General features: G+C 36.7%; 1 protein-coding gene across 2 annotated transcripts; it reads right to left on the reverse strand.

The window, feature by feature from the left end:
• Window positions 1-469: 469 nt before the first annotated feature.
• On the reverse strand, window positions 470-11,410 carry LOC104094722 (BURP domain-containing protein 6-like). Of its 2 annotated transcripts, none has more exons than XM_018770276.3 (3): window positions 11,289-11,410; window positions 2,092-2,203; window positions 470-1,459 (listed from the first exon to the last, which is right to left on the reverse strand). In XM_018770276.3, exons 1-3 carry the CDS (start codon window positions 11,325-11,327, stop codon window positions 597-599), a joined length of 1,014 nt encoding a protein of 337 aa, XP_018625792.1. In that variant the 5' UTR covers window positions 11,328-11,410; the 3' UTR covers window positions 470-596. The 2 variants fall into 2 exon arrangements, with proteins under 2 accessions (XP_018625792.1, XP_009598994.1); XM_009600699.4 differs by lacking the exon at window positions 11,289-11,410 and adding an exon at window positions 2,567-2,828.
• Between the last annotated feature and the right edge of the window lie 1,445 nt (window positions 11,411-12,855).

Raw genomic sequence — 12,855 nt, forward strand, 5'->3', positions numbered from 1 at the left:
GTAGGTAGTTAACACAAGTCTCTATGGGTTCGACACTCGACTTATCATTTTATTACTTGTAACACATGTCTTCGGGGAAGCTAATGCCTTTGCTGACTTTAAGGCTAAATATGGAATATTGATGCATTACTAGCAATATTACTAGCTTAGCGCTCTTTCAATTCTCTCCTTCCTTTGTTTGTAACGCTTATGTACATGAGTAGTACTCTTCCGAACACTTTGTGACAAGAACAGTCAACTTTTGTAACGATTTAGTTTCATATAGGAATAATAAATTATCTTTCCAAGCAACAAAAGAAAAAAATTGCTAATGCTGTAGAATAGCACCATGGATCCACTGCATGTGTTGGTGACGTCTCCAAAATTTAACAGTCAATCAATTGGGAATTCTAGAATTTAATACTTTTGCAATATGCTCACAGCTTTAGATCATGACAGAAATCTTTGGAGGTCGAAAAAAAAAAGACCATGAAGCCAGAATCATTTTCATTATTATAAAGATATATCACAGATAATAAATTAACAAGTAGCATGATTCTGTAGTCACCCCATACTACTTAACTGCATAATAACCAAACTCTTAGGGTTAAGTTTAATTATGAGATAGCATAATTAGTGGCCTCTTTGGAAGGGATAAAGACAATTTGATCATCTTGAAGGAAATGACAAATAGGGGTAGTTCCAGGCTTAACTTTAAGCACTACAAAAGGCAATCCCCTTGGGTTCCAAAGAGATGTATCTTTGTGGCATACAGATATTGCTTTAACCTTTGTTCCATCAGCACCAATCATAGATACCGAAAATGTCTTGGTACGTCCACCAACATGGCAAAAATGCACTGCATATGCGTAATTAAGTTTGTGGCATACCATGTTATCCCCATCACCTATTTGTTGAACTTCTTCAATGGTGTATTTTTGCAACATTGGAGTTTCCCCTTGTACCTCTGTTGTAATTGCCAGAATATTATTAGTTCCTAGCATGGATAAGCTGAAATCTACCATAGATTCCAAAGAAGTTGCACAACTTTTCTTCTCTTTATGTTTCACCTCTAGCTCTTCACAAAATTTGATTGTTTCCTCAATAGTTTGAGCATTCTTTGAGCTACTATCTATTGAGAAATGGTTTAGAATTTCTGGAATTTTTTTCAAAGAGAAGGGAATCGATTCCACAAATTGGCGACTCAAAAAGGGTGCTTCATTTTTGTTTTTGAAAGATGGAAAGTTGATGACTTTTCTCTTCGCCAAGTCATTTTCTAAGAAGTAAGGTTTGTAAAGGAAATCATCTTGAACATCACTCTTGATAGTAGCATGATTCATGCTAGGAATTTCCTTCTTTATATCACGAATCTCATCCTCGGTAGCAACGTGATAAACCAAGATTCCATGCTGGTGTAAACCGTAGTATACTTTCTCCTTTGTGTTCGTCTTATCTTGTTTTAGCTCACGTATGTCACCCTCTGTAACAACACAACGAAAATTATTTCTTTCCAAATAATTTTATAATGACGAAATTAAGATAAAGAGTTTGGGGCAATCATCTAGCCAAGGTTTATTTGGATGACAATCATTTTTCTCTAATACCATCGATAAAGTAATATTCCAAAGTGACAAGCGGTAAAATTGTTATTTTCTGTCAGAATGAGGTCTAAAAACATTAACATGTCCACTTGGAAACATCATGCATCATATGAATGGTTGCTTAAATTAACAATATAGGTAAGTTTGTTCGGGCTGTTTCAAATTGGATTAAATCTACAAACTTTAATGAAGTCAATGTTCTGTGTCAAAGTTGAGAAAGTGCAGTTAAGTTTAATAATCGAGGAGTAATATTGTCCTGTTTTAAACATAAAGTTGCAAATAAGTTAATTAAATAAGTCCACACAGAGATACTTTTATGTTTGTTTGCTTAAAAAACTTTTGACCATAGTTATAGCAGCTTAACCACACCTAATAATGATATAGATATAATTAAGTAACTATATGCATAAAGACATATTAGGAAGATAAGTCAAAGGACACAAATAATGAAGTGATAGAAATGCCGTGTTTTCTCTCAACAAGGAAAACATCCCTGGAGTTGTAGACAAACCTGATTGGGAAAGGAAATCTTTGATGACTTTGGGGATTTGAGTGTTGGGCAATTTTACTTTCCAATAAATCTCTGGAGATATTACTGCGTAAGTACTTGTCACAAAAGCAAGCTACATATACAACAATAAACAACTTTTGTTAATCAATATCTCCTATATATATAAGCAATAAGTAGAATGAAGCTCTTCCATTTTCAGATACTTTAATTTGTCAAATATACAACAATAAATATATAAACAATAAGTAGAATGAAGCTCTTCCATTTTCAGATACTTAAATTTACCAAAGAGTATATTAAGTAAGTTGATTGAAGTATTCCACGATAATCATAACCTTCTTGAAAACTATTTTAAAAGCAATTGCGATTTAGGAAGTATGATACTGTATTTTCTAAATGAAATGACTTTTTGATAAGGATGAAAATTAAATAAATTGTGAAAGATAAAGACAAAACTATATAGAAACCTACTCACACAAAAGATGATAAGCGAGTAGAGTAGCTGCAACTTCATTGGAAATTTTTTGTATGATAGTGTGGAATGGATAAAGGTCAGATTGAAAGCAAAAGCTTGAGAACGAGATTAGAAAATGTCCTTTATTTATAGGCATAGAAAGGACATACAGTATCACCCTCTTAGGGCGATTATTGAAAATAAATATTTACTAGGAACCAACAAGCCGAATATTACACGCACAAAGTGACAAAAAATAGACATCGAGATCTGTTTGTGTGAGAAAATGCGATCGAGGAAATGAAGTTTTTGCTCTTGACTGATCTTAGCAATGTGGCTTAAAGATTTTATATTCCTATTTACTATTTTCCAATATAGCAAAAAAAATAATAGAATAATACACAACGTATACCCACTTATTGAAAACAGAAAATAAAGATTGCTGCTCCTCCTTAAGGAACATGAATGAGGTGCTGACATTAATGGTATACCCTCGAGATATTGCACATGCAATTAAAATCTGGCAGATCCATCATCTATCAATGGTATTAGATAATCGCTTTAATTTATGTGACCAAATTTACTATGAAATAAAAATCAAGAAAGAAGAGAAAATTTTAGAAATTTGTAACTTCTAAACATTTGTGACGCTATAAAATTTCTCATCAGCGTAAAAAATTCAAAGTTGAAGTGTTTTCAACTATAAAAATATGTAATTATTTTTTAAACAATTTAAAAAATAATAATATCACATAAACTGAAACGGAGGATGTACTAGCACTACTAAAAATTCGGTAAAAACCGATCAAAAAAATCGACCAACGTTGGTCGGTAATGGCAAAAAACCGACCAAAACGCGACCATTTACGTGTGGACGGTATTTTTGTGGTCGGAAAGGAATACCGACCAAAGTTGGTCGGAAATTACCGACCAACTTTGGTCGGTCAATTAAATTCAAAAAAAAAATATTGCAAAAAAAACCGACCAAAGTTAGTCGGTATTTTAATTATGTAAAAAAAAAATTCACCATCTGGGAATCGAACCGGGGCCTGTACTGTAGCAGAATACTATTCTACCACTAGACCATTTGTACATTTTGTTTTAAGACTGTCTTTTATTTGATTTATACTCTTTAATCGTATTTTCGCACGAAAATAACCGACCAAAGTTTGTCGGTTTTATTAAAAAGTAAAATTACCGACTAAAGTTGGTCGATTTTTTTAATATTAATTTTTATTTATATTAATTGAAAAACCGATCAAAGTTGGTCGGTTTCTTGAAACATAAATTTCGCGGGACTCAAAAATAGTTTCCCGCATTTTTGCGCCAAAGAAAAACCGACCAAAGTTGGTCGGTTTGGTTAAAAAAAAAAAATAATAATAATAATAAAAATATTGAAAAACCGACCAACTTTGGTCGGTTTTTTGGTCGGTTTTTTTACCAACCAAAGTTGGTCGATCGACCTTGGTCGGTTTTTGCCGAATTTCTAGTAGTGTAGTCTTTATCAAACAGAGCCGGATATATATATTATTACTTGGCAAATTAGAAAATGAGTTGTCAAACTTGGCGACTAACTTGTAACTTGCAATTATTGAAATTATTGCATAAATTCATTTTGAATGGCAGCCTGGACTATTACTATAATGACATATAGTCATATATCAATTATGAAATACTCACTTTGTAAATTACAAGTTGCATCCTCAGCTTACCAATTTGGTTGTCGTCAGCGTAGTATGTTGAATATGACCAATATATAATGGGGCAGATGGCGATGATGTCTGTCCTAATGGCAGTGGCGAAGCTAAAGGGGTTCAAGGCTTTAAATGGAATTAACTTTGTGGGAAAATTAATTGCACAAAAAGGATATAAATAAAACTCTTATTATATAGAAATGGTTAAATTCCTTGACATAAGAAAATATTTTAGTGTAATGATAATGGAGGTTCATGTAACGACTCGACCGGTCGTTTTGTGTATTTGCGCCCCATTTTCCTTTTTTATGCTTCTCACATGTATAATTTTGCTTTTATAACTTGCGGGGTTGGTTAGTTTCATTCCGGGAGTTTTTGGGTTGATTTAGACCCTTTGGTTCTTGGCTTGGAAGCCTAAGTTGATTATGTTGACCAAACTTTAATTTTTGTGAAAATGACCCCGAAACGGTGTTTTGATGGCTCTGGTAGCTTCGTATCGTGATTTTGGACTTGGTGTATGCCCGAAATCGAATTCGGAAGTCCATAGGTTAGTTTGTAGTATTTTACCGAAAATTAGCAATTTAAAGTTTAGAAGTTTGACCGTAGGTAGACTTTTGGCTATCGGGTTCGAAATTTGGTTTTGGGACTTGAAATAGGTCCGTTATGCTATTTAGAACTTGTCTACAAAATTTGATATCATTTGAAGTTAGTTTGATAGGATTCGGACGCTTAGTTGTAAAAGCAAGCTACATATACAACAATAAACAATTTTTGTTAATCAATACCTCCCGTATAAGCAATAAGTAGAATGAAACTCTTCCATTTTCAGATACTTTAATTTGTCAAATATACAACAATAAATATATAAACAATAAGTAGAATGAAGCTCTTCCATTTTCAGATGCTTTATTTTGTGCAAAGAGTATTGTATACGGTCAAAATTGGTTAGTCCTTCGTACGAACTGATCGAAATGGTAATGCATTGGATCGAAGAGCATCTTCATAATATCAGGTTGAGGTCTGAAATCAGGTCATCAAGTTTCGAGCCCTAGGGACCAATGACTGTCAAGCTCGATATCATTATCGAGCTCGAACCCAAATTGAATTATGATGAGAAGTGAAGTTATCGAGCTTATGAGGCAGAGACTGACCAACACTGTCCCCGAATCAATACAAGGCTCCGAATCAGAATCGAGCTCGAGTCAAGATCGAGAGTTCGAGTCGATATCGAGCTCGAGCCAATATCGAGCTCATAGACAAGAGCCGTTGCAACCGCACTAGAGGAGAGAATCCTGGCAGGAATTATGGAAATACTGATTTATCATGAGTCTCCCACTATGTATTTTTAATTATATCTAAAGTAGGATCCCCCCACTATAAAAGGCATGGTTATTATTTCTATAAGAAATCAAGTTTGGCATACATTGTAACTGAGATATTATACACTCCCATATTGAAGAGTTATCCTTTTTAGCTTCATAGATTGATTCATCTTGCTTAATCCATAAATCATCTTCTTTCCATCTTTGCTTATTTTTCATTCTCTACAGTCAACACTCGATATTTCTATTCATTCTTACGATTTGTGTCAAGTTATACCACATACCCTTAGAACTACGTACAAATTTAACTCTATCCATTTTTCGGATAAATGGTTTGGCGCCCACCGTGGGGCTAAGGATAACAGTGGTTATTTGGTACGAATATGCTAAATACACCCTCTTACACTTGTTGTTGAAAGTGTCTTTGATTCCAAATTAGCAACAATGAACTCTGAATTAATAGCATTACCTATCGACAACGAAGTTGGCCTTTAAGGAGAAAACAACAACTTGACAACCAGGGCTGAAAGGTCGCTTGTCGATGCCATTGGGGCCCAAGTCAAATTACCATTAGACATTAATTCGCATATGGCTATTGAGGAAAACAAACGTTCTGAGCCTGAAAATAACATTCATGGTGGTACTCGATCTGCACCTCGATATACCTAAAACGTTGAGAAAAACGGAATCAGCTTGCGTATGATTTTCGAAATATTGCAAGCTTAACAGGTCGTGATAACTCAGTTGTAGAGTCAAACCCAGGTACCGAGCAAACCGAAGCCCAGTTCACCCCGAGAAATCACCCACAGAACGGAGCCAGCTATAGTAAGGTCAAATGAGCAAGAATCGGGGACTAATCCCGAAATTACTAAGATGTTCGAAGAACTGACCAAACGAATAGAGTCAGGAGAAAGGAGAATCGAGGCAAACGATAAAAAGGTGGAAACATATAATCTAGGGTTGATCAGATCCCGGGGGCACCACCAATATTGAAGGGCTTAGATTCCAAAAAATAGTACAAAAGCCTTTCCCTCCAAGCGCGGCTCCTAAACTGATCCCAAAGAAATTCCTCATGCCCGAGATTCCTAAATATAACAGAACTACCGACCCCAACGAACAAGTCACCTCTTACACATGTGCCATTAAAGGGAACGACCTAGAGGACGATGAAATCGAATCCGTATTATTAAAGAAATTCGGTGAAACCCTGTCAAAGGAAGCAATGATATGGTATCATAATTTACCATCTAATTCTATCGATTCTTTTGCTATGCTTGTAGATTCTTTCATAAAAGCGCACGCCGGGGCCATAAAGGTCGAGACCAGGAAGTCGGACTTATTGAAGGTAAGACAAAAGGATAAAGAGATGCTAAGGGAGTTTGTATTTCGTTTTCAAATGGAACGAATAGATCTGCCACGAGTCACAGACGATTTGGCTGTTCAGGATTTCACTCAAGGTTTGAACGAACGAAGTTCAACGGCTTCACGGTGGTTAAAGCATAACCTGATCGAGTACCCAACTATTACTTGGGCCGACGTGCATAATCGGTACCAGTCGAAGATGATCAGTTGGGTTCTGAACCCGCATCTAGAAGGGACATCACTCGAGAACAAGGTCCGATCAGGGACCGATACCGACCATATAGTGGAAACCACAAGATCAACGAATCGATACGTAACCTCGAAAAAGGCAATAAAAGGAGTGATCGAGGTCAAGGGTCTCGGGGGCCGATGAACAAAATCGGGTTCGACAGGCCTACCGGACCTAAGGAAGCACCATGATTATCAGAGTATAACTTCAGTATCGATACATCCGCCATCGTGTCAGCTATCAGACGCATCAAAGATGCTAAATGGCTTCGAACCATGCAGACCGATCCTTCCCAGAGGAACCCCAATCAAATGTCCGAATATCATGGCTCCCATGGCCACAGAACGGAAGATTGCAGGAAACTAAGAGAGGAGGTAGCCTGGTTTTTCAATAAATGGCACCTTCGAGAATTTTTAAGCGACAAAGCCAAAAACCATTTCAAAAACAGGGATTTCAGTAAAAAAAAATGAATAGGAAGAACCACAACACATCATCCTCATGATCATCGATGGCGTCGATACCCCTCAGGGTCCGGTGCTTAAACACACTAAGACATCGGTTATGAGAGAAAAACGACCTCGAACTTAGGATTACGCACCCATAGGAAACTTGTCCTTTAATGATGAAGATGCAGAAGGAGTCATGCAACCTCACAACGATGCACTGGTAATATTCGTACTTATGAATAAAACTAAAGTTAAGCGTGTTTTAATTGATCCAGGTAGCTCGGCCAACATTATTAGATCGAAGGTTGTAGAACAGCTCGGTCTACAGGACCAGATCGTACCCGCAACCCTGGTTCTAAATGGATTCAATATGGCATGTGAAACCACCAAAGGTGAGATTATTCTGCAGATAAACGTGGCCGGGACCATCCAGGAAATAAATTTTCACTTAATCGAAGGCGACATGAGGTACAACGCCCTTTTTAGAAGGCCGTGGATCCACAATATGAGAGCTATGCCTTCGACCCTCCACCAGGTTCTTAAATTCCTAACATCGGAGAGAGTCAAAATAGTGTACGGAGAACAACCGGACGCGAGAGAAATGTTTGCCGTCGAAGAAGCAATTCCGATATCCCCACCTTCGTGAATAAAGGGGTCAGAATCAAAAGGGGAACAAGATGCCAAATAGCAATCACAAACATCAGCTTCAACCCATCTAGAAAATCAGAAGATTGACGAAAATGATGATCAAAGGATCCCTCGATCCTTTATGGTCCCCGATGATTCCGATGCTACCCAATCAACGATTGAAGAACTAGCACAAGTCATACTAATCGATCATTGGCCTGAACAAAAGGTATACCTGGGAACGGGATTAACCCCCGAACTCAGGAAAAGGCTTATTTAATTTCTTATCGATAACATAGATTGTTTTGCTTGGTCCCATTTAGATATAACAGGGATCCCACCGGATATAACGACGCATCGGCTAAGCCTGGACCCTATGTTCAAATTGGTGAAGCAAAAGAGAAGACCCCAGTCCGAGGTAAAGCACGCATTCATAAAGGATGAGGTAACTAAACTTCTTAAAATAGGATCCATTCGGGAGGTGAAATACCCCAAATGGTTAGCCAATGTAGTTGTAGTCCCTAACAAAGGGAACAAACTTAGAATGTGTGTAGATTATAAGGATCTAAACAAGGCGTGCCCCAGCATGGACGCATCATTTTCTTTTTCTTCCTCGTCTTCATCCCTTAGACACAGGACTGATTCCATGGTTAAAGGGATGGTATTTTTCCTCGGCTTACGAGTCATCCTCATCTTCGGTTTTGGATCTTAGGAAGCAGAGGCCATTTTTCTCTTATTATCCTTCACCGATTTTGGAACAGAGATCGAAGCCTCTTCCTCGCCGGGCGGGGGCCTCAAAATCGCATCTTTGCCCATACCTACAGGAAAATTGATTTAAGTATATGGAAAGCATCTCGTTCGAACTACCAAAGATACGAGAAAGAGGCTTACCATGATTTTTGGCCTCCCATTGTCCCTTTGACAAATCACGCCATGAGCGCTCGGCATATGTGGAGGTCGAAGCTAGATCCCGTACCTAGTTCTTGAGGTCGGGAACTGCACCGGGCATCCAAGGAATCGCTGCATCACAAAAAGGGGATATCAATGAGAAAAGAAATAAAGGGGCAAAATAGTAGGAGATAACAGCAGAAATACACTTACGCTTCATGTTCCACTCCTCGGGAAATGGCATATTTTCAGTCGGAATCAGGTTCGAAGTCTTCACTCGAACGAACCTGCCCATCCAACCTCGATCCCTGTCCTCGTCTATGCTCGAGAACAGAACCTTGGTAGCCCAGCGCTGAAGTTTTATTAACCCGCATCGAATGAGGCGAGGGCAGTACAATCGAATGAGATGGTCGAGGGTGGAAGGCATCCCCTCGATTTTGTTCATGAAGTAACGGATCAAAATAATGATCCGCCAAAAAGAAGGATGAATCTGGCCTAGGATTATCTGGTATTGACGGCATAAATCAATAATAACAGGGTCGAGGGGACCTAATGTGAAAGGGTAAGTATACACATTTAAAAACCCTTTCACGTAAGTGGTGATATCTTCTTCAGAAGACGGGATTACTATTTCTTTGTTCTCCCAATTGCAATCTTTCTTTAGCTATTCGAGGTTCCCCTCGGTTATCGAATACATATACCTCGATACTGGCTCACATCGGTCGGGAACCGACGAGCCTTTGTCGACTTTAAAATCAGAGGTAAGAACACACGCCACAGGAATGCACTCCTCAAGTCGTGGCTCCACCAGTGTTTTATCGGCGGTAGGCTGTGAAGAAGAAGCTTTTTCTTTCTGAGGAATAGTTTTTGATATTTTTGCCATTTTTGAATTTAAAGATCGAAAATAGAAGGAGATAACAAAGATATGGTATGTTAAAGAAAGATTTTGCAGTAGAAAATGCAGAAGGAAAATTTTACAGACTTGCAGATGAATTCAGAAGGTGCGAGAAAGAAGTTAGAAAATTTAGAGTTTGGAGATGTAAAAGTGATTAAAAGTGAAAAAAGGGTTATTCATAGGTTGAGCAATGGCAGTTCAATTTTGATAATGGCCGACCATCGTCTGACACGCATTAAATACCTCGGTAAACTGAACCGATGGGACAGCTATCACGCACGTCATGATCGGACTCGATGCAAACATCAGTATATATCTAATCGTACCGTTAAAAAATCATGTCGTTTCTCGCTACATCCTTCCCGAGAAACGAGAGGACTATCTGTATACGGTCAAAATCGGTTAGTCCTTCGTACGAACTGGTCGAAATGGTAATGCATTGGATCGAAGAGCATCTTCATAATATCAGGTTGAGGTCCGAAGTCAGGTCAACAAACTTCGAGCCCTAGGGACCGATTCATGTCGAGCTCGATATCATTATCGAACTCGAACCAAAATCGAACTATAATGCGAAGTGAAGTTATCGAGCTTATGAGGCAGAGACCGACCAACACTGTCCCCGAATTAATACAAGGCTCCGAATCAGAATCGAGCTCGAGTCAAGATCGAGAGTTCGAGTCGATATCGAGCTCATAGACAAGAGTCGTTGCAACCGCACTAGAGGAGAGAATCTTGGCAGGAATTATGAAAAAACTGATTTATCATGGGTCTCTCACTATGTATTTTTAATTATATCTAAAGTAGGATCCCCCACTATAAAGGGCATGGTTATTATTTCTGTAAGAAATCAAGTTTGGCATACATTGTAACTGAGATATTATACACTCCCATATTGAAGAGTTTCTTTTTAGCTTCATAGATTAATTCATTTTGTTTAATCCATAAATCATCTTCTTTCCATCTTTGCTTATTTTTTATTCTCTACGGTCAACACTCGATATTTCTATTCATTCTTACGATTTGTGTCAAGTTATACCACATACCCTTAGAACTACGTATAAATTTAACTCTATCCGTTTTTCGGGTAAACAAATATATTATATTAAGTAAGTTGATTGAAGTATCCCCGATAATCATAACCTTCTTGAAAACTCTTTTAAAAGCAACGGCGATTTAGGAAGTATGTTACTGTATTTTCGGAATGAAATGAATTCTTGATAAGGATGAAAACTAAATAAATTGTGAAAGATAAAAACAAAACTGTATAGAAATCTACTCGCACAAAAGATGATAAGCGAGTAGAGTAGCTGCAAGTTCATTGGAAATTTTTTCTATGACAGAGTGTGGAATGGATCAATGGATAAAGGATTGAAAGCAAACGCTTGGATGGAACGAGAAGAAAATGTCCTTTATTTATAGGCACAGAAAGGACATACTGTATCACCCTCTTTGGGCGATTATTGAAGATAAATATTTACTGAGAACCAACAAGGCGAATATTACACACGTCAGTAGAGACAAACAAATGTGAAATTTTTTATTTTTGATAAAATGAAAATCATAGACATAAAGATCTGTTTGTATGAGAAAATGCGATCAAGGAAATGGAGTTTTTGCTCTTGATTGATCTTAGCAATATAGCTTAAAGATTTTAATATTCCTATTTACTATTTTCCAATATAGCAAAAAAAATAATAGAATAATACACTATGTACCCACTTACTGAAAACAGAAATTAAAGATTGATGCTCCTCCTTAAGGAACATGAATGAGGTGCTGACATTAATGGTATACCCTCTAGATATTGGAGATGCAATTAAATGTGGAAGGTCCATCATCTATCAATGGTGTCAGATAATCGCTTTAATTTGTGTGACATAATTTACTATGAAATAAAATTAAGTAAGAAAAGAATACTTTTGAATTTTATAATTTTTAAATATTTGTGTGACTATAAATTTTTTTATCGGGGTAAAAGATTTAAAGTTGAAAAGATTTAAAGTTGAAGTGTTTTTCAGATATAAAAATATGTCATTATTTTTTAAACAATTTAAAAAATAATAATATCACATAAATTAAAACGGAGGACGTAGTAATCTTTATCAAACAGAGCCGACTATATATTATTAATTGGCAAATTAGAAAATGAGTTGTCAAACGTGGCGACTAACTTGTAACTAGCAATTACTGAAATTATTGCATAAATTCTTTTTGAATGGCAGCCTGGAGTATTATATTACTATAATGACATATAGTCATATATCAATTATGCAATACTTTGTAAATTACAAGTTGCATCCTCAACTTACCAATTTGGTTGTCGTCAGCGTAGTATGCTGAATATGTCCAATATAATGGGGCAGATGGAGAGTGATGTCTATCCTATAATACTGTAGACTGTAGTGGCGGAGCTAAAGGGGTTCAAGGGTTTAAATGGAATATATTAACTTTGTGGGGAAATTAATTGCATAAAAAGGATATAAATAAATTTTTTATTACATAGAATTGGTTAAATTCCTTAACATAAGAAAACATTCTAATGAAATATTAACGAGGGTTCAGAAATAGTCTTAGGTCACAAGTTGAAATGCTAGGTATGATATACTCTATGAATCCCTTTATATGAACACTTACTTCCGGACATTATCTCATGGTAGATTATATTTGCCACTAAACAGTAGGTTAGAGGTTCGAGTTAACGAATGATATAGTGAAAAATTTATCTTTATAACAAAAATATTATAAAAACAAGGGCCTATGATACAAAATGTGAAAAATACGGCGACATTTACAACTAATGTTGACAAATTTTCTCTACATCTTTTTATCTCTGTGTTAAATTATTTT

The sequence above is a fragment of the Nicotiana tomentosiformis genome, chromosome 2, assembly GCF_000390325.3.
Source record: "Nicotiana tomentosiformis chromosome 2, ASM39032v3, whole genome shotgun sequence".
Taxonomy (NCBI): domain Eukaryota; kingdom Viridiplantae; phylum Streptophyta; class Magnoliopsida; order Solanales; family Solanaceae; genus Nicotiana; species Nicotiana tomentosiformis.